Source organism: Corythoichthys intestinalis, chromosome 20 (genome assembly GCF_030265065.1).
Source record: "Corythoichthys intestinalis isolate RoL2023-P3 chromosome 20, ASM3026506v1, whole genome shotgun sequence".
Taxonomy (NCBI): domain Eukaryota; kingdom Metazoa; phylum Chordata; class Actinopteri; order Syngnathiformes; family Syngnathidae; genus Corythoichthys; species Corythoichthys intestinalis.
In genome coordinates, this window is record NC_080414.1 from 427865 (window position 1) to 454997 (window position 27133).

Sequence of the window (27133 nt, forward strand, 5' to 3'; positions counted from 1 at the left end):
TTTTCTTCAGGTGAGCCTTGCCATCCGACGTGCTTCAACAACTCCTGCTGGGCGCCCGGACCCGAACATTGCCAGAAATGTAAACTTCACCGCGCGCGTTTTACCTTCTTTCTATCACAACCTCTACGTATGTAACGCCGTCCTCCCTAACGCAGTCACCAAGTCGTCGTGCGCCGAACAGTGCAGCCGAAGGTGTCGCGGCCCCAAACCTAGCGACTGCTGCAATGAGCACTGCGCGGCGGGTTGCGTCGGCCCGCGGGCCACCGACTGCCTGGTGAGAGTCCGCTTCTTAAGGACTGTGGTTCACGTCCGCGGCTTGACGGCCGTCTTTTCAGGCGTGCAGGCTGTTTAACGACGACGGCACCTGCAAAGACGCGTGTCCTCCCGAGAAGCTCTACGACCTCAAGACGCATCAAGTGGTGAATAACCCCAACGCAAAGTTCACCTACGGCGCCACCTGTGTCAAGGCCTGCCCGCGTAAGGCGCCCGTCATACTAGCGTAGTACCGATACGGCGCTCAAAGGACGTCTTCGGTATCGGGAAATAAGAAATAACGTGTCGATCCATTTGTTACCCCACTCAAAATGGCCGCCAGCCACACACGCCACCGAAAAAAAGGGGCGCGTGTCGCCCTATCCGAGATAATGATGGAAGTCCAGTTGCGTGGCGTTTATTGCTCATAGACGTCCCATCCGTCGGCGGGCCTCCCACTTAAAACGGATCGGACGTCTAGCGCATTCAGTGGCAGCCAATAGGTTCAGCGTTGTCTAACCTAGCAATGATAGCAATTAATAATGGCTTAATTCAAAAAACATGGGACCGGTGCAGTATATCGGCATTGGTATCAGGAGCCCCAAAAACATATCGGTGCAACGCTACATACAGTAGTAGTGGTCCTCTACGCTTTTTTTCCGTGCCCCTACAGGCAACTACGTCGTGACGGGGGGCTCGTGCGTGCGCACGTGCGGCGCTGGCATGTTCGAGGTGGACGACGACGGCGTCCAGCGATGTCGAACCTGCGAGGGAGCCTGCCCCAAATGTACGGTGAGACGTGACAAAGCGCGAGTACTTACGGGTAGGCGTGTTTACGCTCCGGTCCCGAGCAGCGTGCGACGGCATCGGCGTGGGCGCTCTGGTCAACACCATCGCCGTCAACGCCTCCAACATCGAGTCGTTCCAGAACTGCACCAAGATCAACGGCGACATCTTCCTCATCGAGACTTCTTTCACCGGGTTGGTCCGAAACACGACTTTTACAAGACTTGTACTCCGACTGCTGACGTCCTTTCTGGTTTAAACCATTGTCATTGCTTCCCGCAGGGACGCCCACTATAAGATCCCGCCCATGGACCTGGCCAAGTTGGAATACTTCCGAACTGTCAAGGAAATTACAGGTAGCTGAAACACTTGTTACTTGATACCTGAAAAAAATGTCAAGGTTCCGGACTGGCGTTTGCAGGATTCTTACTGATCCAGGCGTGGCCCGAGAACCTGACGTCTCTCTCCGTCTTTGAGAACCTGGAGATCATCCGCGGCAGAACTACGCGAGCGTAAGCGCCACCGGCGGGCGAGCGAGTCGTCGCCGACCGCTCACGTCTGACGGGTTTGTCCTCAGACAACACAGCGTGGCCGTGGTAAGGGCGCACAACCTCCGCTGGCTGGGTCTCCGCTCCCTCAAGGAGGTCAGTGCGGGAAGAGTGACGCTGAAGGACAACCCCAAGCTCTGCTACACGGACACCGACCAGTGGACTCGCCTCGTCCGATCCAAGGACCAAACCGTCAGCCTGAAAAACCTATCGTCGCCCCAAATCTGCCGTGCGTGGACTTGTTCGTTCTCATCTTGCCGGCTCCGTTGGCGATAACTCCGCGGTCTATCTCCCGCAGAAGAACAAAACCGCACGTGCGACCCTCAGTGCTCCCAAAAAGGCTGCTGGGGGCCCGGACCCTCCATGTGCGTCTCCTGCCGACATTTTGACAGAAGGGGGCGCTGCGTGGCCTCGTGTAACCTGCTGCGAGGGTGAGACGGTCCTAGACTCCTCCTGCCGGTGTCGATCAAACGGCCCGCTTCTTTACGCCTTCGCAGGGAACCCCGAGAGGTGGCGCTGAACGGCAGCTGCGTGAAATGTCATCCCGAGTGTCTGGCCACGGACGGGACGCCGACCTGCCACGGAGAGGTCGAGTACTCCTCCGGCTGGATTATCATTTGCGCCGTCTGGTGTCCAACTGGAATTTATTGAACAAATCAAATAGAAATGGACTGAAAGAGCCAATTTGCTGGTCTAACACGGAGATCTTCTTGTGACGAGATTCCTCGTAGCCTCGGCGCAAAACTAACCGCGGCGTCTCGCGCAGGGCCCCGACAGATGTTCCCGGTGCGCTCACGTGAAAGATGGCCCCCACTGCGTGCCGCGCTGCCCTCACGGCGTGATGGGCGACGGCGACAGCACCATCTGGAAATACGCCGACGGCCAAGGCCGCTGCCAATCTTGCCACCGGAACTGCACGGAGGGGTAATCGTAATCACCGTCGAGATGGCAGTGTCGCAGCGATACCATTGTACGGCCCCTTGCTACCGTGGTATCGGCCTGTACCGATAACGTGTTTTTAGCAAAAATAATATACAAAATATAGTTTTTTCTTTTACTACCAGATTGTGCATAGACATTCACTTGAATGTTAAGTCATTCCACCATGTTTTGAACAGACAACGCTTAACTCATTGGGTCCACCGGGGGGGGGGGGGGGGGGAGCCCGGCAGTTGATCTCTAAACTAAATCTCGAAGCGTAAATTTTGCGCAGCGTCGGCACGATATTACTCCCCGATTCCAATGAAGTTGTTATGTCGGGCCCCGTATCGGTATCGGTGCGATGCTACAAAATACAGCGGTAAGGAAAAGTAACTGAACCCTTTGGAATTTCTCACATTTCCGCGTAAAACCACTGTCAAAATCACACAGGTGAAAATACAGTATCTCCTTTAACTAAAACCACCCAAACATTTATAGGATTTCACATTTTAATGAAGATAGCATGCAAACAATGACAGAAGGGGGGAAAATAAGTAAGTGAACCCTCTGCCTAAGGAGACTTAAAGAGCAATTGAAACCGATTTTTACCAAATATTTGAATTCAGGTGTGTGCCCAATCACTGATGATTGGTTTAGAGCTGCCCTGCCCACTATAAAACACACACCTGGTAAGAAATGTCATGATGAGAAGCATTGCCTCAGGTGCATCATGGCTCGGTCAAAAGAGCTGTCTGAAGACCTGCGATCAAGGATTGCTGGGAAAGGATACAAAACCATCTCTGAAAGTCATCAATCGACAGTCAGAGTTATTGTCTACAAATGGAGAGAGTTTGGCACTGTTTCTTCTCTCCAAAGGAATGGCCGTCCATTAAAGATGATGCCAAGAGCTCAGCGCAGAATACTCAGAGAGGTCAAAAAAGAACCCTGGTGTGAAATCACTGACACAGTCCAATATCTCTGCGCACACATCAACTATATGTAAGACGATGGCCAACAATGATGTTTATGGGAGGACTCCACAGAGGGAGCCACTGCTGTCTAAAAAAATCATTGTTGCCCGTTCAATGTTTGCAAAAAGGCACTTGGACACTCCACAGAATTTATTTTGTAGACTGATGAAACCAAAGTTGAATTGTTTGGGAGTAACGTGCTACGTCATGTGTGGAGGAACAATGGACCAGCTCACCCACATCAACGCCTTTCCCCCCCCTGTGAAGCATGGTGGAGGGAGCATCATGATTTGGGGCTGTTTTGCTGCCTTGGGACATGGACAACATGGAATCAATTCAAACGTTTTGCAGGGAAACCTGAGGCCGTCTGTCAGACAGTTGAAGCTAAAAATAGGATGGATGCTGCAACAAGGCAATGATCCAAAATACAGGAGTAAATCAACTTCAGAATGGTTTCAGAAGAACAAAATACACGTTCTGGAGTGGCCAAGCAGAAGTCCAGACTTGAACCCCATTGAGATGCTGTGGCATGAGCAATTCATCCCAGGAATCCGGCTGGACTGCAGCAGTTTTGTAGAGAAGAACGGGCCAAGATTAGTCCTGATCGATGTGCCAGACCGATCTGCAGCTACAGGAAGCGTCTGGTTAAAGTTATTGCTGCCAAAGGGGGGGGGGGCACAAAATATAAAATTTGATGGTTTACTTACGTATTTCCCCCCCTTCTGTCATTGTTTGCATACTATCCTCATTAAAAAATGGAAACCTATAAATGTTTGGGTGATTTTAGTTAAAGCAGACACTGTTTTTTTCATCTGTGTGATTTTGACAAAGACCAGATCACATTTGATGGTCATTTTATGCAGAAATGGGAGAAATTCCAAAAGGTTCAGAGACTTTTTCATACCACTGTAGCAGTTCAAACACCGGCAAACTGACTGGTAACCTGCATTTTTGTTTTTGCGTGCAGGTGCACGGGACCAGGACTGTCGGGATGCGCCGGGTAGCGTGACGACGATGGTCCGACGCGCCCCCCCCCCCCACGCAGGGAAAGTTCTCAAAGTTTTTTGTGTTGTCAGAGCGGCGGGGCATTCCACCTTGGCGGCGGGCGTGGTCAGCGGGCTCCTGCTCGTCGTCGTCCTATCGTTAGTCGTCTTCGTCGCGCTGAGGCGACGACAAATCAAGAGGCGGAGGACCATGCGGCGTCTCCTGCAGGAGAGAGAGGTGAGCCACCCGCATCCGGCCAGTTACCTTCTCTAATCCGCCGTGCGCGCGTCTAGCTGGTGGAGCCGCTCACCCCCAGCGGCGAGGCGCCCAACCAGGCCATGCTGAGGATGCTGAAGGAGACGGAGCTGAAGAAGATTCGGGTCCTGGGCTCCGGAGCCTTCGGGACAGTCTTTAAAGTGAGATGCGGCGACCTGCTAGATTAGCGTTTTAGCGCTGACACTTTTGTCTTTTCAGGGTTTGTGGATCCCCGAAGGTGAGGACGTGAAGATCCCGGTGGCCATCAAAGTTCTCCGAGAAGCCACGTCGCCTAAAGCTAACAAGGAAATTCTGGATGTAAGCCACAGTGTTTTTTTTTTTTACCTGAGGAGGAAGAAATTTGATGTTTGAAGTGATCGGTTGCCATTGACGGCGCATAGGAGGCCTACGTGATGGCGAGCGTGGAGCACCCTCACGTGTGCCGCCTTCTGGGAATCTGCCTGACGTCGTCGGTGCAGCTGGTGACGCAGCTGATGGCGTACGGCTGCCTGCTGGACTACGTGCGCCAGCACCGGGAACACGTGGGCGCTCAGTGGCTGCTCAACTGGTGCGTCCAGATCGCCAAGGTAGGCTGGCCCAGCTCAAGTACTTTTTCTTTTCTTTTACTACTAAATGACCGCGTACATGTAAGTCATCGCTATTGCGGCTCGGTCAGACACCGCTGAACTCATTGTATGCCATTGAGGGTGGCCATCTTTGGTAGGGCGACCAGCGGTTGGAAACTAGATCTCGAAAAGTACACATGGTGCAGCATGGGCTCGTTATTTCCGAGTATTTATTATACAAGTATTGGTGCGACACTGCTTTTGGGTGACGGAAGAAGCGTTTTCGCAGGGGATGAGCTACCTGGAAGAGCGCCACCTGGTGCATCGAGATCTGGCGGCCAGGAACGTGCTGGTCAAAACGCCCAATCACGTCAAGATCACGGACTTCGGACTCGCCAAACTTCTGACGGCCGACGAGAAAGAATACCACGCGGATGGAGGGAAGGTCCGTGCCCGCGTCCGGCCCTCGGCTAGTCGAGTGACCTGACCGGAATACTTCCCGTTTGATCAGGTTCCTATCAAATGGATGGCCTTGGAGTCCATCCTTCAGTGGACGTACACGCACAAGAGCGACGTTTGGAGTTACGGTAAGTCGCCGGCCCACGCGCGTCTCGCCCCGTCCGTCCACCAAAGACGGCCGACGCCCCCTACAGGCGTGACCGTGTGGGAGCTGATGACGTTCGGATCCAAGCCGTACGATGGCATTCCGGCCGGCGAGGTGGCGTCTGTCCTAGAGCGTGGCGAGCGCCTGCCGCAGCCGCCTGTCTGCACCATCGACGTCTACATGCTCATGGTCAAGTGTAAGCGCGGAAGCTAGCAAAATGTCGTGCACTATGGACAACAAGTATGCGCACTTTGGGGGGAAAAAAAAGGAAAAAAACACGTGTCTTCTCAGGTTGGATGATCGACGCGTCGAGTCGTCCCAGCTTCCGGGAACTGATTGTAGAGTTTTCCAAGATGGCGAGGGACCCCAGCAGGTACCTGGTCCTGCAGGTAGGTTAGCGTGAGCACCAATAGCATATTTGGGGGGCTCCTGGTACCAAGTTTTCTTCAACACATTTTTGGCCATTGACAGCCCTAAACATCCAATCCCTTTGAAGCAGGAGGGCTGGTGGAGATTGAACAAACATGCATTTGCTGCCACTCTCCCGCTTTGGATTTGAAATGGGCAGCCATAGACTTCATAATACATTGCCATGACACGGGGCGCAGGGCCGATCCGTAGGGCGCCTATTTTGTACAAGTCCCTGTTCCTCGCCGTCTCCTTTCTGCCCTCCTCGACTCTGCTCCTCTTCCTGTCCTGCCGGCCGGTTGGCCGGCCGCTCCAAGGTCTTGTTCTTCCTCGCTTCTGAAGTCATATCCTTGGAGAAGTTCGCACCAAAACAGTTGAAGAGGGACCGCCAGGAAGTCCGGCAGGTGCTCTTGTGCTTCCTGCACATTAGCGAGTCCCACAGCGACATTCCGAAGGACGCCACGTGGCCGCTTGAGGACCGCCCGGCCCGTCTCCAGCTCTCCCCTTGTCCTCTGGAACATCTCTGGGATGTCGGCCCTGTGTGTCCCAGTGTTCCTCCTTGCCTGCGATTACGGCGAGGAGTCTCAGCCCGGCGACCGTGTTGGGGTCGACGACCGCCACGATAAGCCCGACGGTCTGCTTCTCGATCGAAGAGCGCGCCAGCACCTTCTGGCTCAACTTGTAGCCGGCCTTCAAAGACTTGTAGTTCTCCCTGCTGGCCAGCACCTTCTGGCTCAAGAATCGGGCCGTCCTCATCCTCTCAAATCCCGGAAAAACATGTTTGCTTTAGAAAGATTGGTGTTTTGATTCATCGTTTTTTATGAAGTGAAAAATGCTGGCCACTTCCTTCAGCCCCAGGATACCTGGGCAGCACCATACAGCCGTTGTTGTGGAAGCTGCCGTAGATGTTCTTCCAAAGGTGCACGGGGTCAAAGTAGTTGAAGATATGCTTGTTGGCGTAGGGGTTGGTGTAGGACTAGCTTTTGCCCTTAAGGACCAGAATTTGTGAAGACTGATCGGGGTCCCCAAGGTTGCCTGCTCCTGGACGGCTGCCTTGTTGGACAGGTCTTTCAGCCCGTAACCCAACACTTCTTTCCCATGGTGTTTCACTGAAAGTTATGAGATTGAAATGTTACATAAAATAAAACACAAAACAATTACACAACAACAAAACAATTATTTATAGATATGGACGTAAATAATGATACTTGGTTAAAAGCAAAAAAGAAAAACAAAAACGTGCAGTTAGCGTTTATTTTACATAAAAGTACAATGCTAGTCTGTTAATGAATGTAGCTAGCGGCCGCCTGACGTAAACAGAGCTTTTCTGGTGAAAATTCTTGTGAATAAATGCTTAAATCCCCAAATTCTTCATAGATATGGACGTAAAACAGTCTCGATTCTTGGTCAAAATCAAAAAAACGTTCAGTTAGCATTTATTTGATTTGATTTGATTTAATTCGAAGTATATCTCCAATGCCGTGGCAGCTAATTTCTCCCATTGATTTTTTTCACAATGTTTCAAGATGCATGCACGGTACGAAAAATATAATAATTACCTTGAATCCTCGAACAAATAACTCCTGAGACAATCCTTCCTGTTTGCATGCGGTATAGCTTTCGCACTTTTTCGCAAATCCGACTGAAATCCGGCTTGGGTTTGCCAGATGATCTGTCTGCGACTGACTCCTACTATATGAGGCGGACTTTTGTCCGGTCCCATACGGGAAGGCGTGATGCAGAGAATGACGAAGTGTCAGGTCAATAGATTCTGAAGTCTATGGGGCAGCAAACGAACAAACGTACCGATACTCGACACTCGTTAGCATTAGCCAAGACGGCGTACGTCGAACCCTCGCTATCGTTGCCAACTGTGCATTTTGTCGGCCAGTGCGACCCGCCCAGCCCGTCAGACGGCAGGTTCTTCTCTCGCCTGCTCAGCTCGGACGATCCCGACGACACGGTGGACGCCGAGGAGTACCTGCTGCCCTACAAAGGCGCCGACCACCCCTGCGGCGCAACGGTAAGGATCTTTTTATTTTCCGGTCTCGGTCACGGGGTAACAACTTGGTTTGCGCGTCCGCAGGCTCATCCCACGCGAGCCAACAGTGTCGCCATGCGCTATATCAGCGACCCCACCGGAAACGCGGCGGACAAAGACCACCTGGACGGGCACGGTAAACGCGGCTACAATTTAGGCTACATTATAGCTAAATTTGGCTAAGAACCTTAGAAGAAAGTTTCAACTTGCCCTTTTCTTAAATGATGTGACCAAAGTCAGCTCATCATTTGTCCCGAAAACGACTCGTGTTTGACACGTGCCCACACATTTGTCGCAGAGTACGTGAACCAGGCCGAGGGCGGCGCCATTAGACACCGATCGGACTTCCACAACCCTAACTATGAAGACTTCCATCCATTTTGGGGCGCGGCCTCGCCCGCCTACCCGCAGAACAACGGAAAGGTGGGGCACCGCTTCCAAGAGGGCCCCGAATACTTAAACACGGCGCAGAACTCGCTACCGCGCGCCGCCACCCTTGACAATCCTGACTACCAAGCCGACTTCCAGCCTCAGCCGGCGCCCGCAAAGACTCTGTTAGCTGCCCAGAACCACGAGTATTTGGGTCTGACCGCTGACTTGCAGACGACTGCCTGCTAGGGGGCGCAAAAATACTGACTTCATGAGCATCTCAAGTTTTTTTTTTTTGTTTTGTTTTTTAATCTCAGAAGTGAATTCAAGACACAGCAAAGAGAGATGAAGAAGCATTCAAGTCACACGCACACACGTCCAACTTGCTTTTTTGATAATGAATGTTGACCTCCCACTGCTCTATATGTATGTATTTCGCTTTTAGCATGTAGATTTTAATTTATGTGAAATTGTTGGTGTTTTGTGTAATTTTTGTGCAGATACAACATTGGAAATGCGTTTACAGTCTTTGAACAATTTCCCAGAACGAGCACAGATCAATTGGACGCAATTAAGCTAACGTCCATACGGCGGCGCTGCTGTGTAATACAATATCCTGCTGGAAATTCATAAATGGTTGTCACACAATTACCATGAAATAAAGAGAATCCTAGTGTAGGTGACATATTTAGATTCTTTTCATGAGCACTTCAAGACCATTAAAATGAAATATTCCGTGTGTTGCGGAGATGTGCAACATCTTTTTCAGTGCCATTAACATTGAAAGGACGTCCAGTCACGTGGCGTCCAATCATCCTTCTGTTTTGACTGGCGTACCGCACGCAACATGTCACTTTTGCTCAGTAATATTCATGGCGTTTAGAATTGTGGCCAGGCGGGTCAAGCTCGCGTTTGTCCCTAATGCTAAATGCATGGAACTAGTGTACAAACGAGATGTTTAATGAGCTAAATCTACTAATTCTGTCCCAAAATTATGTCCCTGGTGCGAAATTCACTGCTATAGATGTGGTACAATTGTTCAGTTAAAGACATTACTTGAGTGTCGAGAGCTGAAAAAGAGCCGACCTGACCCAGAGGTAGCTTTTTTATCGACACCTTTTTCTTGTGTGCATTGCCTTTCGACACTGACATTCTCCTGTTCCAACAATTTATCCACCATATGCCTTTTTTCTTATATATTATATCCTCTGGTTGTCTTACGTCTCTGACCTTTCCTGGGGGTAATTTACATTGCTTTTTGGCTTCAGGAAACGTATGAAGAAAACATCCTTCATATGTCGTAATGGCTAGAGTCGTTTTTACAAGTTCCATAGCAGCAGTGTTTGATCAGCATGTTCTTTTTTTGAAAGATGACCGTCAAAAAAACAAGCTGTAATAACATGGATTGTGTGCGAGGGCGTGTCTACGAGGACCCACTTCCGGGTTAAGATGGCGACCTCACGGTCTAAAAATAGCATTTGTGCAGTACGCTATCGTAGACATCCAATCTAACCCTATGATGTTAGAGTGGGGCAGTGAATGTTCGAACGGCCCACTAGCACCGTCAATGGTAGACACTGTCACTTCCATGACAGCAATGAATTTACATACATAATAAACAGAATAAGTTCCTACTGTGACGTCTATCACCGTCAATGGCAAGCTACGAGTCGCAATAGAGGCAGTCGGACATCCGGGCATTAATGACGTCACCAACCACAACAAAGCGTCGCCATATTGAAAACGGGGCAAAAGACGAGTCACAAGCAGTTGCTCTGTCGTGGATTGTAATAAAAACACGTTGAACCTTCGTCTTATTTGCGGTCTTTTTTTCCGCCGGAATGACTAAAAGTTGCCGTGTTGCGGGTTGCCACATTTGAAGTTCTTCATCCTTCCCCGTGAGAAAAAAAGGAGAAACAAATGGCTGAAAGCAATTAATTGAGGAACAGTAAAAGAAAACAGTTCCGTGGACTATTCTCGCCTGTGGGAACCTACATCCAAGCACATTTACGTTTGCAGCCGACATTTTATTACTGGTGTGTAAACTAATCGATTTTTTTTTTTGTTGCCCCAATTAGCTGCTAGGATTCAATAGACAAGGCAGTGGTTATTATTACCGTAACCGTTATTTTTCTTTTGCCGTGAATGGCTCTGATTAATCAATCGGCATAATATGGCCTGGTGGGAATTGGTTATTTTGCGGTGACGTGTTCACGGCTAAATAACGCTTAGAGGCGAATTACCGGTTACGGCAGAAATAATCACTCCGTATATACTACCAGTTTTCTTAGTTCCACACAGTACACATTCCACGTAATTGATAAAGGTCAACTTACTGGGTGACTTTGAGGTAGTTGTAGATGTTTCCGAACTCCACTGCAGGCCATTCCTTTGGATTGTTCATCCAGCTATCAGCTGCGATTTTGTATGGGCAGACATGCAAGCCAATACACGGTAATTTTAAATTGTATCGCCTCCTCGCGTCTGTCGGCAGTGACTCGTGATAATAGTAAGCCATATTTAAGACGTTTTTATGAAAAAAGACGCAAAACACACCTGAAATATATGAATTTCAGACGTTTGTCAACGGAATGTTTAGCTGTGTGTGCCCCCATCGCAAAATGGCGACACGTTGCTAAGTGAGGTGACGTCATCGTGACATCACGCCGATGTCGTTTCAATGAGTGATTTTCCCAATAAATTATTTCAAAGTTGAGACTCATTGAAACTCATTTTGCTACTAATTTATTTTCCAAATAGCGTTTCACGGTGACGTGCCACACTCAACATGGCGGAATTGCGGACGTACCCCTTCAATGGCCCCGTTCCCTTTGCTGTCTCGCTTTACCGGAAGTGAGGTGAGTGTTTTGTGGCGGGCGACTTGTCATTAGCCTCGGGCGAACGACTGCAGTAGTCATGATTTTACCTGGTTGCTCTTCAACCCTCGCCCGTGGCGTTAGTAGTTGGGCGGCTTTGGCCTCGCTGTCGCAGGGGAAGAAACGAGTAAAGAGTCCGGCGTACGGACGGCGGCTGTCCCAAAGCGCAACAGGTAGCACAACCAAAGCTAACGGGCTGACGACGTCGACCTGAACCTTTTTTTTAGGCTCAGTTTGCCCAGTTTTGTGTGGTTCGGGTTCGTCGTAAAACGAAATAGCGCCCTCAAACGTACTGAAAGGTTGGCAATTTTAAACCATTTATAGTTTTGTTGACATAAGCGACTTAAACGTGTCCTTATGATAAAATAAAAAGGTGCCCAAGTCCAATTATCAAGCTAACGTCACCTGCGCATCTACTATCACAATTTAAACTCAATTTTACCTGAATTAAACTTAATACACGGCTTTAAATTAAAAATTTTATCATGAAAGTTTTTCTTTGTATTTCAAGGAAGAGTAAAATGTCATTTAATGCAGTTTTTTGTCACAAGTCACGTTAATGAGGTACGAGATTGTACGTGTTACTTGTCTGCTCAGGCGATAACCGTCGACGGCCACTGGAGGGTGTCAGAGTGCTGGATTTGACCCGGTAAGTGTCTCCCGTGTTTTTGAAATGTTTTTCTAGAACAATTTATATTAACGGATTAATACCGATTGTTTACTGCTCCAGATAATTTACGTTTGTTGATCCAGTTTCAGTGCCGTTGACGGTAATAGACGTCTACCGTGTTTTCTGAACATGTTTTTGCAGGGTTCTTGCCGGTCCCTTCGCCACCATGATCCTTGGCGACCTTGGCGCTGAGGTTATCAAAGTGGAGAAACCAGGTTTTGAGAATTGATGAATTGTTTCGAGACTTGAACTAAAAAAATATTCTCAAATTTCTGTCGTCCATCAAAGCAGACTGATTATCTTTCCCCCCAAAATTTGCAAACATCTGCTTTTACTTTGGAAAACAATCATCTCCATTTCTGCTGATTTGCTGACGGATGTTACAAAAAGCACATTTCTTTCGCTACAGATAATGTGGAAATAAGTGCTTCCTCTCAGGGAAAAAAACATCCACCTCATAAGTGAAGCTCCTATAAGAAGCCGTGAAATTGCGCGGCTCGTCTGTCGGCGACTTGGACGCTTGAAGCGAGGCCGCCTCGGTCAAATATTCATTAGTTCGCCGTGCAACATGAATTGGATGACAAGTGCCATCAATGCCAAAATATCCTCTGTGATGATTAGCCATTGACAACAAATTCCTAGTGAAAAGCATTTTATTTTTTCAGGAAGGATACTTTTGTGCGCTCTGTTCCGCAGGTGGCGGGGACGACACGCGAGCGTGGGGTCCCCCTTTCGTCGGTTCGGAGAGCGTCTATTTCCTCAGCGTCAACCGCAACAAAAAAGTAGGTTTTTGTGTGACACGACCTGTTACTTTGTCACTCTGTTAATCGGCCATTATTTTTGGTTTTTATTGGCCTGTGTTTAAATGGGAAATGTAACTACAAAAATGACAGGCTGAACATTGAATGTAATTATGAAACCACAGAGAAAACGGAACACACTTAGAACCCAATAAATGAAACCAAACAACACCAAATCCACAATCTTTTCTCATGGTTAATATTGAAGGAATCTGACCCTTTTGCCATACTAGCACCAGCCAAACCGCCGGACCTGCGTTGGCGCAGCTCCAACTACCCGGGCTGGCGGGATCCCGGCCAAAGGGACAAGTTTCGCGCGTTCACCTTAGTCTTAACCCTTTGTACCGATTCCATTTTGAAAGGATTAAACAAGGATCACCGAAAACAAGTTGACAATTTATTCAGGTCAACAGTGATCAAACAGCAGGGCGAAACAGACTCCGGTGGGGAGGCAAGGTCACCCTATCACACGTCAAAAACAGGTTCTTGAGAAAAATGACAATGCTTAGTTAAACATTGTCTTTTGAAGGCTCTCCCGGGGTGGGCAGTGGGCAGGAAGAAGGGTGTGTTTGGGATTATTGCCTGTTTGTGGATTGGACAGGAGGATTCGGGACTTACTGTTGTCAGGGCAACGAGGGTTGTGGATTTTACCACCTCAGGATCAAAGGGGCTCTTGGAGTCTTATCAGTCGTGTTATCAGTTGGATATCGGGCATTCTCTGGTGTTCCTTGTGTTGGGACAGATTGTCCAGCCATTTGTTCAGGACTGTTCGGGAGAACTGATTGCGAGAGTTGGTAGAGCAGACGTGGGCTTGTCAGTGTCAATCTTGCTCAGTCAGTTGCATGACGCACACGTTTGGCTTCCGTGATAAGAAGGCGTCATGTATCTCTTATGCCCTATATTCTGCTTGTTTTCCTTAAACTATGGTATTAGTGTTATTTATTTTATATTGAGTGTGTTAGAGTAATGCAAACTGTCAAACAGTAAATACGACAAACAATAATATTCCCTGATTGATTATGTTAGATGTGTTATAATAATGCAAACAGTTAGCCTGTGCCTACGAGAAAAGGTACTATCTCCTTCGATGTATTGGTTTGATATCTTGAATATATACGTAAAATTACATAAATACGTGTTCCCAGGCTCACTTTTATTTTTTTTTTTGCACTTTCTTAATCGCGAACCAAGCGCGCCCTCTAGTGGCTCGTCGTTGATAGCGTTCATTCCATGTCAAATGCTGTATTTTGATGGCAGCCCAGCCCAAAAAAGTGGGAGTTAGCCCCATATTTTTCAGACTTTATTTTTTTCTTTCTCGGTATCGGCCGATCCTCCCGCTCGGGTTCGAAAACGCGTGATCGGAAAAACCTAATGGCGACGGATCGATGCCTTTCTTGTGGAACTTTCAGAGCGTGGCCGTGGACCTGAAACACCCCAGAGGAGTACGAGTCGTCCAGGAGGTATTTTTCACTCGGACGCCCGTCGTCGAGCGGCGACCTAACGCGCCGTCGCTCGTCAGCTCGCGGAGGTGAGCGACGTATTGATGGAGAACTTCCTTCCGGGCAAGCTGTCGGCCTTGGGCTTGGGATACGAGGAGCTGAGCCGCCGCAACCCGGCGCTGGTCTACTGCTCCGTTTCAGGTAGCGCCCCCCTCTCGGCCGCCGAGCGTTTTGCCTAATCCGCACCAGATGCCGCGCGAACATCACCGCTCGGCAGACGGCTGGTTTGCGGGGGATGCCGCTCTATTTATAGCTGCCAAAAGTTAATCTCATTTCCCTCGCTGGATGAATCGGGGCTCTGTTTCTTGCTAAAAGTGGCTAAATGACCTTACCCTTGCGCTGATGCTGATGTCACTTCCTCCCACATTTCAACAACGTTGGCTTTAAATCGGCGGCAGTCATTTTGGCGTACTTGAGCTTTTCCTCGTATCGTGACACGATGACAAATTGCAAGCAAATTCTCCTGATACAACCGGTGCTGAATTTTTGAAAAGTCTTTTTAGTGAAATCAAATGCTTCGACTTTAAAGACAAATTACAGTCCCTGTTTAGAAGTCGAGAAGGCAAAAGTTGCTTGGCAGAAAATGGATGTTGAACTGAACACGGTTCTATGAACTGGCTGGCTGGCTGCCGGCCGGCGATAGACATCCGATCCATTTGAATTGAGAGGGGCTCTTCTTGTGCTTGTTCTTTTTAAAAAGTTGTCAGTATCCACAGTAGGCAATAGCAAAAGGTGCAGGACAGGTCAAAAACAAGAACAACACAACACAGGGGGGAAAGAAAACAAGAACATAGATATGGTGACATTGCTGTACGTGAGGGGAGTCATGGAACGTATCCAAGGTGTCATGAAAAAATATAAACACGCTGGTCAAACCACACGCAACACTCTGCCAGATATTGGTTCTATCCAAAGGACAGCAATCCACTCAGAAAACAAATGTAACTCCATATATGAAATTCCATGCAAATCATGTAATAAATCATACTTCGGGGAGACGGAGAGGAGCTTCATTACAAGAAAAACAGAACACTAGAAGGAATGTGAAAAGGAGACAACAATGAAACAAACAAGGGCACTAAAAGAACATCACAAATCAGCCATCACCTCTATTGTGATGTTTATCACAGTGAACTCACATCAGCTGATAAAGATGCGTCACACCAACACCAATGACCTTCTGACAAAGGCGGAAGCATAAGCGGAGTTTAAGGGGGGGCAGGCCCCTCCTGATGGCCAAAAAGTGTCATTGCATGTAATTGACTGTTGTAAAGCATTAAAGGAAATGACAAAAATGAATGAAATGGACAAAAAGATTTTTATAATGGATCAAAAGAATTTTTCAAACAGATCATGTGACTCGCACCTTAGACGGTCATTTGCTTGATATATTTTTATATTTTTAATTCAGGGAGGGCAATTTTATTTTTAAAATGATTTTTATCTTTGAATTTTTTTTTTTCCCCCTGATTGAAGAAACTTCTGGGGGATTTAATGGTGTCTAAATCAATGTCCTACCCATAATATGGCCCCTACACAAAAAGGATTGCTAAAATCAAAACTTTTTTAATTTAAAATTAAATGTGTTCAAATGCAAATATTTGAGTCTCCAATATTTTTTCGAATTCAAAAACTTTTTTTCTATGATTTTTTTTTTTTATTGAAGGTATTTTTCATTTGAAAATAGATCTTTTGTTTGAAGCAACTTATTTTTGATTGAATAGTAAAGACACAAATGTCCTAGCCAAAATGTGGCCCAAACGCAAAACATTACTACAATCAAAAAAGTTGCTTCAATCAAAAAAAAACGTGTCATCAACATGTTGTCCCACGTCCTAAAAGTCAAACTCTGCAAACATGTAATTATATCATCTACTATTGTCATGGATAAAAGAAAATTTTGACAAATTTATAATTATAATTGTTTTCTATTATTGCTTTCATTTTTTTCCCATCCATGAATTTTGACTTTTTAATACACAGCACTCATTTAACTTGACGTCACTGAATCAATTATGTACTACCTTCTTGCCCTCCCAGTTCAAATTACATTAGCCGTCTATTGCTGTCAATGGCAGTGGATTAATTATTTTATGTTTTTTCTAATTCATCTGATTTATTTCATATGTTTAATACTTTTCAATTTTATTTTAATTCATTTTTTCAACAGAAAATCTTTTTTTTAAATTCCCTTTGTTATAATTCTTTGAATTCATTTTATTTTTCAAAAATCTTTTTTTTTTTCTTACTAATCCCCTTCACAATTTTTAAACTCTTTTTTTTTCCCCCTCTCAAGTAAAAAGGTTTCTTTTATTCATTCTCTCTGCCACCATCGGATGGCGCCGGTCGCCAATCGCCGAGCTGTCCGAACGGTTGAAATTGAACGTTTTGACCTTTTGTGCAGGGTATGGACAGACGGGTCCTCTTAGCGCGAGCCCGGGCTACGACTCCATCGCCTCGGCCGTGTCCGGGATGATGCACGTCACTGGGTCGGAGGTCAGTCGGGCCGCCGGACGCGCCGCGGCCGAACGTCACCCCTCACTGCTCGGCCTCCGCCGGGACAGGGCGGCGAACCGGTTCGACCCGGCGTGGCCATGACGGACCTGGCCACCGGCCTGTACGCGCACGGCGCCGTCTTGGCCGCTCTGCTGCAGCGCCGGCAGACGGGGAAAGGCGCGCACGTGGACTGCGACCTGCTGTCCTCTCAGGTATGACGAACGGGCGTCCGCGCGTGAACCGTGGCTTTCCCCGAGTCTAAACACGCAAAATAAACGGCGGCAGTTTCCCGTCACTTTGCGGTCGCCGCCTCCCACGTTGCGCTTGATTTGTCGGCTTGGTTTGTGACACAGTCTTCTTACCTTTGACTTTTTCACTGATGGTGGTTTTGTGTTTTTTTTTTATTTTTTTTTTTTAATTCAAATTACAAGGAAAAATAATAACATTGAAAATCAATTAACAGCAACCCTCCTAGCATTTTTGGGAAAAAAAAAGTTTTATTTCCAATAAATGAAAATGAAATAGCATTAAAAAATAACAAAATATTTTTTTGAATAAATACTAAGAAAATGTTTTCATTGAAAAAAAATATGTGAGATACAGAAAATATGAGAAAATAAGTATTAATATTCAATTATAAAAAAGTGCTCTTTTTTTTTCATTAAAAACATTTTTAATAAAAGTTTTTAATGTTTTAAGTAAAATTGTCGATTATTAAGAGCCAATAATTCATTTTTAAAATATCCATTGATCACAGCAAACGTTGACTGCCATTGACAACGGTAGACGTCCACTCCAATCTAAACGGTGGACCACTCGACCATGACTCTCGAGGATTCAAAGCCAAGCTAGTTCACAGTAAACGGCGGCCGACTGAGAAAACGGACGCAAAAGCCGAGCCCCCGGTCGTGGCGTTTCCGAGCCGTCGACGGTCTGTTTTGCGTTTTCTCCGGCCGGCTCGCGTTTCAAGCGTGCGCTCGCGTGGAAGCGTGAGGAGGAGAAGAAGGGGAAGAGGCGCCCGCGGCGTGCCGGGCCACGCCACGCCACATGTGAGGCCGACCGCCACTTTGAGGAGCCTTTGCTGCGGGCGGCGCCGTCAGAATGACGAACAGAGTCGACTTTTCAAAACTGGCAGAACATCACGCTGTTTCTTCTCCACACTGTACAAGATAGGGGACGAATTGGCTAAGGCTTTACAATTGACGAATATTTTAAACTCGCTTGTTGCCAACGACCGCAAATAATTGTTTCGCTGCCACGGACGACGATAGACATCCGCTCAGTTTTGATCGGGACCTTCCCGGTCCCAATAGTATCTTTTCTCGTATTTACTGTTTGTATTACTGTAGCACCTCCAAGATAAAATAATTCGCACTTATACCATAGTTTAAGGAAAACAAGCACAATACAGGGCATAAGAGATACATGACACCTTATCACAGAAGCCCAATGTTTTTGTCATGCAACTGACTGAGCAAGATTGACGCTGACAAGCCCACGTCTGCACCACCAACTCTCGCAATCAGTTCTCCCGGACAGTCCGGAACAAATGGCGTGATGCCCTGTCCCAACACAAGGAACACCGGAGAACGCCCAATATCCAACTGATAACACGACTGATAAGACTCCAAGAGCCCCTTTGACGCTGAGGTGGCAAAATCCACAACCCTCGGTGCCCTGACAACAGTAACTCCCGAATCCTCCTGTCCAATCCACAAACAGACTATAATCCTAAACAACACCTAAATACACCCTTCTTCCGGCCTGCGAGAGCCTTCAAAAGACTGAATGTTTAACTAATTGTTGTCTTTTTTTCTCGGGAACCTTTTGTTGACTTGTGATATGGTGAACCTTGATCCTGGCCTGGGTCCCTCTGTGTTGTATGATCGCTGTCGACCTGAATAAATTGTCAACTTGTGCTTCGAAGCCTTCTTCCAGCTTTCAAAAGGGACTCAGTACAAAGGGTTAAGACTAAGGTGAACGCGCAGAGTTTGGCCTTTTGGCCAGGTTGTCGGGATCTCGCCGGCGCGGGTCGTTGGATCTGTGCCAGCGCGGGTTCGGCAGTTCGGTTGGCGTGATTCCGGCAATCTGGCTAAAAGGTCGGATTCCTTCAGACTGAACAGCTATTGCACCCATTCCTAATTTATGAAAAATTGCCGTGTTTCCTTAGCTTCTGTGTTGTCAGCGTTAATATGACTAAGCACGGCGCCGACGAGGTCCGTGGCTAATTTTGCAACAGGTGTCGTGTCTCAGCCACATCGCCGCCAACTTCCTCAACGGCGGGAAGGAGGCCAAGCGTTGGGGGACGGCCCACGAAAGCATCGTTCCCTACCAGGTGACCTGCGCCCCCGTCGCTCGGGCCGCTCGGACATTTCAGACCGCAAAAATTTCTCTGTCAGGCTTTCGAAACCAAAGACGGGCACTTGGTGGTGGCGGCGGGAAACGACCGGCAGTTTGTCAAAGTGTGTCAGGTACGTGGGACGCGTGCGCTCGGGACGGCGGCGATATTGACGGTCGCCGCCTTGCAGGTTTTGGAGCTTCCCGATCTCGGCCGACAACCTCGGTACTCGACTAACCGGCTCAGGGTTCAGAATCGTCAACGGCTGGTCGGAGAGCTAGCGCAAAGGTACGTACGAGGCGGGCTCGCCTTCCGTCAGAGCTGATTTAAGTCTCCGCCTCCCCGCAGATTCCTGCAAGAGACGACGTCCGATTGGCTGAGACGCTTCGAAGGCTCCGGCGTTCCCGTCGGACCCGTCAACAGCATCCGACAGGTCTTCTCCGAACCCCAGGTACGCTATGAGAGTTAAAGGGGAAGTATGGCAAACGTTTGGATGTAAGTAGCATTGCGCTCATTGCTTGACTTCTAGTCGTAAAGAGAATTGCAAATACGTTTAGAGATCCATTTAGTGCGGGAGGGTTCGTTTGTTTGCCGCCGTTCTCTCCTGCTTCAAATGGATTGGACTTTAAATGCTGTCGGCGGTGGTAAATAGCAGATGTGTTGACATTGATCATTTAATCTCAGTTGAAAAATACGTTTATGACTTGATTTGAATGTCAATGCATTGACTTTGAGGGGAACATTGCCCCTACCAACATGGCCGCTCTGATGCCATTTAGGTAAGGGCAATGAAAGCTTTTTAAAAAAAATTTTTTTTTATTGACTTGAATTGTAAAGGGTTAATCACCAATAGACTTCCATACAAAAAAAGTTTGTTCATTTTCCGCTGACCCTCCCGCCTCAAATGGATTGAAGGTCCATGCCTGACAAACTCATTTCAATGGACAGCAGAAAGTCAAGAATGCGGCGTGAAAACAACATGCTAATGTTAGCATGTTAGTCACCGAGCGTCTGCAGAATGTTCCGAGACTCTCGGCGAGTTCCGCTCGAATGTTTTGCGGTCAACAGCTCCCGCCGCCGCCACCTGGCACGGCGCTGTCGTATAAGAACTATGATTCAGCGTGCGTGTCTCGGCTCATCTGCCTCAAGAAGCAACAACTTGTTTTCTCTGTTTTTTTTGTTGTTTTTTTTCCCTCTCATGTGTCGAGACACACCTCTGAGTCGGTCGGGTTGACTCGTGCCCCTGAGTTTTGTCTCGCCGTGATGTTTGTGTGATGTCTGTTAAGTCGACGTGATGCGCGACCGATGCTTGATAGCAGAGATGCCAAGAGTTAAGACTGACGAACCTTAAAGTTAAACAAAATATACGTATATGGCGGAAAACACAGACAAGACTGAAAAAGCAGTTTCTGCTCTTGCGCCCCTCTTTAAAAGAAACTGCTGTATTTCAAGCCGAAACAACTGTTGTGTTTGATAGACCTATACGTCTATAAGCTGCCATAGCAGATTCATGGCGCATTAAGCCCCTGAACTATTTTTAATTTGTCAGTTTTACCCTGGATATAGACATTATAGTCATCGTGCAACCGCTTTTGTTTCAAACCAGCCATAAAAAGAAGGTAAGCTGCAATCAACTGATTGCACTATGTAACGGTCATTTCTAGAGGTGGGAATCTTAGGGCACCTAATGATTCGATTACGATTCGATTATAAATGGATTATTGATGGATTATTTTTTTTGGGCGACCCACCTGTAACATACTGTGCGGTGTCCCATTCATGACAAAAAAAAAAAATGTTTATCTACGTATGAATAAGAAGACATAAAAAATAGAGAAATTAAGATAACATTTTAAAATGTTATTCCACGAGAGACATATAGTCTGTGTGTGTGTGTGTGTGTGTGTGTGTGTGTGTGTGTGTGTGTGTGTGTGTGTGTGTGTGCGTGTGTGTGTGTGCGTGTGTGCGTGTGCGTGCGTGCGTGTGCGTGTGTGTGCGCGTGTGTTTGTGTGTGTGTCTACATATATTGTACAGTGCTGGCCAAAAGTATTGGCACCCCTGCAATTCTGTCAGATAATGTTCAGTTTCCCCCAGAAAATGATTGCAATTACAAATGCTTAGGTAGTAATATCTTCATTTATTTTGCTTGCAATGAAAAAACACAAAACAGAATGGGGGAAAAAATTACATTATTATGATTTTACACAAAACTCCAAAAAGGGGCTGGACAAAAGTACTGGCACCCTTTGAAAAATCATGTGTTGCCTCTCTAATTTGTGTGATTAACACCACCTGTTACTTACCTGTGGCACATGGTGGTAATAACTAAATCACACTTGCTGCCAGTTAAAATGGATTCAGGTTGACTCAACCTCTGTCCTGTTGCCTTGTGTGTACCACATTTAAGCATGGAGAAAAGAAAGAAGACCAAAGAACTGTCTGGGGAATTGAGAGGCAAAATTGAGAGGAATCGTGGGCTATCTCAAGGCTACAAGTCCATCTCCAAAGACCTGAATGTTCCTGCGTCTACTCTGCGCAGTGTCATCAATAATTGTAAAGTCCATGGCACTGTGGCTAACCTCCCCAGATGTGTACGGGAAAGAAAAATTGACGAGAAATTTTGATGAAAGATCGTGCGGATGGTGGATAAAGAACCTCGACTAGCATCCAAACAAGTTCAAGCTGTCCGCAGTCCGAGGGTAAGACAGTGTCAACCCGTACTGTCCGTTGGCGTCTGAATGAAAAGGGACTCTATACCCAGGAAGACTCTACTTCTGACCCAGAGACATAAAAATGCCAGGCTGAAGTAGAGCTTTATGGGTAAAGGCATCAACATGGAGTTTACATGGGGGAAAAAAATGAAGCCTTCAAAGAAAAGAACACAGTCCCACAGTCAAACATGGTAGAGGTCCCCTGATGTTATTGGGTTGCTTTGCTACCTCTGGCACTGGACTGCTTGACCGTGTGCATGGCATTATGAAGACTACCGACAAATTTTGCAGCATAATGTAGGGCCCAGAAAGCTGGGTCTCCCTCAGAGGTCGTGGGTCTTCCAGCAGGACAATGACCCAAAAACAAAGGAGAAAATGGTTTGAAAGAAAGCACTGGAGACTTCTGAAGTGAGTCCAAACCTGAATGTCATAGAACACCTGTGGGGAATCTGAAAATGGCAGACCCGGAGCAGTTGGCCATAGAAGAATGGTATAAAATTCCAGCAGAGCATTGTAAAAATCCCATTGATGGATACTGAAAGCGGCTGTTTGCAGTTATTTTGTCTAAAGGTTGTGCTACCAAGTATTAAGCTGAGGGTGCCAATACTTTTGTCCGGCTCTTTTTTTTTTTTTTTTTTTAAATGATGAGGACTGAATTTGTTTTTCCATTCCCTTTTGTGTTTTTTTTTTTTTTTTTTTTTTTTCAATGCAAGCAAAATAAATGAAGATAGCACTACCAAAGCATTTCTAATTGCAATTATTTTCTGGGAGAAATTGAGTATTATCTGACAGAATTGCAGGGGTGCCAATACTTTTGGCCAGCACTGTATATATTGTATATTCTATGTTCTGTAGCCGCCTTGTCAGTCCTTTTTGTGAGCACTGTTTCTTTTATGAATGCATCACACGGGACTGAGGCTTTTACAAGCAGAGTTGCCGTTGAAATAAATCTTGAGAAAACCACTGTCTAACATCGTTACTTAGGATGGTACAATCGTTGCGCACTCAAACTTGATCAAATAGAAACATGGTGTGGTGCCGCAAATATTTCCTGGAAGCGCAAACAGAATTCGGGGACGTGTGCATAAATGTGGCCGAGGCAGGCGGAGCCTCTCTGGGCGGCGTTTTGCGAGTCTCGATCTCCTGGAAATGACCCGGAAGTCCTTTTCTTCTGTAGTATTTTCCCTTGGTGAACCAGCTCGTTACATTAGCGCAAACTAGTCGATTTAACCTCGAAGGAGTTGTCAGCAAAAAAAACAAAAAAACAACACTATCTTGCTGGTTGTGCAAAATACTTGCACTGGCTCTAATTTGAGTCGCAAAATGCCCCCATTTGGGGGCAGTCTGGAGCCCTGTTTAAAGGTAGGTGAAGTCAGCTAACATCGCGCCTAAATGTCCATTCAACTTAAGTGAGACAAAAGACTGATTTTGGGTGGAAAGCAATCCGCTGATAGAAAAAATGTTTGGGAAAGCCTCATCACGGCCACATTTGATGTCGTCGCCGTTGACAATTTTTCAGCTGGAAGGGCCGACCCTACTGACCGCAAGCGGCCTCTTTGCGTGCACGCTTCCGTGGGTTCGGTGTGTTTTGGCTCCTGGCACTCGCGGCCGCCCCAAAGAAAAGTCTGGAAGTCATTTGGCGGCCTTCCCGCTCTGGCGTCACCGTCGGCCGACCGGGCTTTTGGCTTTCGCGGCGGACCTTTTCCATTGCTTCAGCGCCGCGCGTCGTTTCCGCGGGCCGGCCGGCGGAAATCCCGCCGCTCCTCCGGAGGAAGCCGACGCTTTGGCGGGTTTCAACGCGTGACGGCGCAAAGAGACGAGAAAATGTCATTTCCTAATATTTACGGAATCGTTCGATGACAAACAAAGAAGCGTTGTGGACCGAAGGAAAGCGAGTTGTGAAATGAAATCTTCCTTCCGGGAGAAGCGAATCGGGTGGAACGCGGCCACTCAAGGAAGACGTCACGGATAGTTTTGTCCAAAAAGAGGCAAAGCGAGAAGTGACACTTTGACCCGCCGGAATGTCGGTGTGAGGTCCCCTCGACCCGGGAGCTCGCTGGAAGCCGCCGCCAGAGCGTTTTACTGCAACTTCGCTTTATTTGACAGTTTCCAGACCGTAATAAAGTTTGTTTATAGCGGCCGCGTCCGAGCAAAGACCGTATATCAAATAAGAGACGGCGCGAAGGTACGCGCGGCGGCGGACGGCCAAAAAAAAAGGGCTCGAGGAGGACCGCCGCCTCCTCTCCTCGCCGGAAGGGCGGCGGTCCTCTCGGTCCCGCGTCGGCTTCTTTGCTCGTTTAGCCACGCGGGGAAGGCCGCTGATTTACGCCCGACTTCCACTTCGGAGTTGTTTAGCTTTCAGCCGGGATAAATCACGCGCACCTCCGGTCTTGGGGATATTGAAGCCATATTTAGCCGCATATTTCAGATGACAGCTACCGGATGGAGGGTTCTCAGTCGTAAAAGGGAGAAGCCGCGCCGACCTCGGGACAGACCGCCGGTCCGGGAGGAATCTGTCGATTGAGACGCAAAAAAAATTCATCAAAAGTGACCCAGGAATTGCGTTTTCAAGTCTCTGTGCAGTCTTGCGTTGAAACACGGCAGTAAGAAAAAAAAAACGGTAAAAGAAAATGCAAAACCTGCAACAAAGCGTGAACACCACCAAAAAAAAAAAAAAAAAAAAAAAAGGGAACGTCAATAACGCTATATAGTGGCTTTTTTTCCCTCCCCAATAGTATTTAACGCATTGGCTGCTATTGGCGGCGCTAGATCCAATTCCTTGCGAATGTCAAATGGAACTGGAAATCAGTGGGATCCAATGAATTAACATAGATGCAATCCTATTGGAGAATTTGGTAGCAAGCATTAGCATTATTTAGGTGCGAGAAGCAGTTTCGCGAGCCGTCCGTCAAGATGATTGGCGGTGGCGGCGCCCTCTTCGGGTGGAGATTCGCTGAAAAATCCACCCCTCAAATAAGTCCCGCGTGATGCTGACTGCTGGCAAACACGTCATTGTGGATGTTCTCCAAGGAGCTAATTGAGCTAAGAGCGTCTATAGGCATAAACGCGCTGCCTCCAATTAGCGTGAAAAGGGAACAGGTTGTTCCGCCGACAAGCCCAAAATGACATTTGTTCCCGAGTGCTGACAGGTGAACCGATTTAGCTCCCGGTACGTCAGACGGTAAAGCGCGCGAGTACGAAGGCCTTACACAGGGAACACAGAATGGAGAACCTTACACTCCGTGTGAGGAGAAACCCTTTTGGAGGACGGCGACCAATCTGTCACGACTCTTTTCACGTTTCAGCTTCCACTTAACTCTGAGACTCAAATTTTAATAACAGCAAAAATGCTATTTCCGATGAGGGGGGGGAAAAAGTCTCATCAAATATGAATGTGGATTCATTGGGTGATTCGCATTTAGTGGTGACAAATCTGCCACGCCTCCCTTGAAAGACTGGTTACTTCACGTTTCAAACTTTGCACCCTCAGTCCATCGCTGATTTTTTTTTTTTGAATTAAAAAATAAATACAGATAAGATGTCTCAAGCCAATCACGTAGTCTCACTGCTGCTGCTTTTCTTGGTCAGCCAGTGCACTGGAGTTGCTTATTAAAATGAACAATTATTGACAGATGTTAAGATTTGATCTTGCCGGAAATGCTTTGAAGCTGCAACTTCAAAGCGCCGCATGCGTCAATCATCGTTTAGTTTGTTAAACAGTTGCTGTGGCAACTCATTTTAAGTGAGCAGCTTGAATGGATTTCAGCCGACTCATTCAATGAAGCATACGGGAATTTTTCTACTTTTATTCTTGTTTGAAAATAATTTAGTGGGACAGTAACATGTTTAAAACTTATCATAATTATTTTAATCATTTGAATTGCTGAAAAACTAATTATTAATATATATATATATATATATATATATATATATATGTATACACTGCCAGCCAAAATTATTGGCACCCCTGCAATTCTGTCAGATAATGCGCAATTTCTCCCAGAAAATACCTTGGTAGTTATATCTTCATTTATTTTTCTTGCAATGAAAAAACACAATAGAGTATGGGAAAAAAGGAAATCATTATCATTTTACACAAAAGTATCGGCACCCTTTGAAAAATCATCTAATGCTTTGTATTTGTAATGCTAAATCACACTTGCAGCCAGTTAAAATGGATTCAAGTTGACTCAACCTCTGTCCTGTGTCCTTTTGTGTACCACGATGAGCATGGAGAAAGGAAAGAAGAGCAACGAACTGAGGAATTTTTTCAATTATACTTTGGGGAACAAAGCGGGAAAAAAACGTGTGTTACATGTATATTTCCAATAATAGTAAATATATTGAGAATATATACTAGTCCTTCTCAAAAAATTAGCATATTGTGATAAAGTTCCTTAACTTCTGTAGAGTGCTGATAAACATTAGACTTTCCTATATTATAGATTCATTACACACACCTAAAGTAGTTCAAGCCTTTTATTGTTTTAATATTGATGATTTGGGCAAAAAAAAGTCCAGAAAAACAAAAAAATCCCGATCTCAAAAAATGAGCATATTTCATCCAACCAATACAAAAAAGATACCAATACCAATACTTGGTCGGGAATCCTTTTGCAGAAATGACTGCTTCAATGCGGCGTGGCATGGAGGCAATCAGCCTGTGGCACTGCTGAGGTGTTATGGAGGCTCATCCACAGTGTTGGGTCTGGTGTCTTCCTCTTCACAATATCCCACAGATTCTCTATGGGGTTCAGGTCAGGAGAGTTGGCAGGCCAGTTGAGCACAGTAATGCCATTTACCAGTGGTTTTGGCACTATGAGCAGGTGCCATATCGTGCTGAAAAAGGAAATCTTCATAAAGCTTTTCAGCAGATGGAAGCATGAAGTGCTCCAAAATCTCCTGATAGCTAGTTGCATTGACCCTGCTCTTGATAACAACACCAGCAGCTGACATGGCACCCCAGACCATCACCGACTGGGGCAATTGACAATAGATTTTAGGCATTTTGGCATTTACTTCTCCCCAGTCTTCCTTC

At 46.8% G+C, this 27133-nt stretch overlaps 2 protein-coding genes across 7 annotated transcripts in view; both read left to right on the forward strand.

Moving 5' to 3' along the window:
• Positions 1-9388, forward strand: part of LOC130908678 (melanoma receptor tyrosine-protein kinase-like) — a 21180-nt gene extending 11792 nt beyond the window's left edge. For all 4 annotated transcript variants that reach the window (XM_057824367.1, XM_057824368.1, XM_057824369.1 and 1 more), the window contains exons 5-27: positions 11-79; positions 156-274; positions 336-477; positions 926-1039; positions 1107-1233; positions 1321-1394; positions 1460-1550; positions 1616-1815; positions 1885-2017; positions 2084-2174; positions 2353-2510; positions 4446-4478; positions 4555-4699; positions 4756-4878; positions 4937-5035; positions 5119-5304; positions 5573-5728; positions 5795-5870; positions 5937-6083; positions 6179-6276; positions 8187-8318; positions 8382-8472; positions 8635-9388. In XM_057824367.1, the coding sequence (XP_057680350.1) occupies positions 11-79; positions 156-274; positions 336-477; positions 926-1039; positions 1107-1233; positions 1321-1394; positions 1460-1550; positions 1616-1815; positions 1885-2017; positions 2084-2174; positions 2353-2510; positions 4446-4478; positions 4555-4699; positions 4756-4878; positions 4937-5035; positions 5119-5304; positions 5573-5728; positions 5795-5870; positions 5937-6083; positions 6179-6276; positions 8187-8318; positions 8382-8472; positions 8635-8954 (2924 nt within the window). In that variant the 3' untranslated portion in view covers positions 8955-9388. The remainder of the gene's footprint in view (positions 1-10; positions 80-155; positions 275-335; positions 478-925; positions 1040-1106; positions 1234-1320; positions 1395-1459; positions 1551-1615; positions 1816-1884; positions 2018-2083; positions 2175-2352; positions 2511-4445; positions 4479-4554; positions 4700-4755; positions 4879-4936; positions 5036-5118; positions 5305-5572; positions 5729-5794; positions 5871-5936; positions 6084-6178; positions 6277-8186; positions 8319-8381; positions 8473-8634) is intronic.
• Positions 9389-11556: 2168 nt separating this feature from the next.
• sugct (succinyl-CoA:glutarate-CoA transferase) overlaps positions 11557-27133 on the forward strand; it is a 53151-nt gene continuing 37574 nt past the window's right edge. For 2 of the 3 annotated variants that reach the window (XR_009061612.1, XM_057824053.1), the window contains exons 1-12: positions 11557-11754; positions 12179-12230; positions 12393-12466; positions 12948-13033; positions 14461-14511; positions 14571-14691; positions 16955-17046; positions 17115-17258; positions 19286-19381; positions 19446-19517; positions 19575-19672; positions 19733-19835. Coding sequence is in view for 2 of the 3 variants with exons in the window: in XM_057824053.1 (XP_057680036.1) it covers positions 11622-11754; positions 12179-12230; positions 12393-12466; positions 12948-13033; positions 14461-14511; positions 14571-14691; positions 16955-17046; positions 17115-17258; positions 19286-19381; positions 19446-19517; positions 19575-19672; positions 19733-19835 (1122 nt within the window). In the remaining variant the exon portion in view is untranslated. Of the gene's footprint in view, positions 11755-12178; positions 12231-12392; positions 12467-12947; positions 13034-14460; positions 14512-14570; positions 14692-16954; positions 17047-17114; positions 17259-19285; positions 19382-19445; positions 19518-19574; positions 19673-19732; positions 19836-21791; positions 22755-27133 lie in introns of those variants that run through there. The other variant, XM_057824054.1, reaches the window with a different exon arrangement.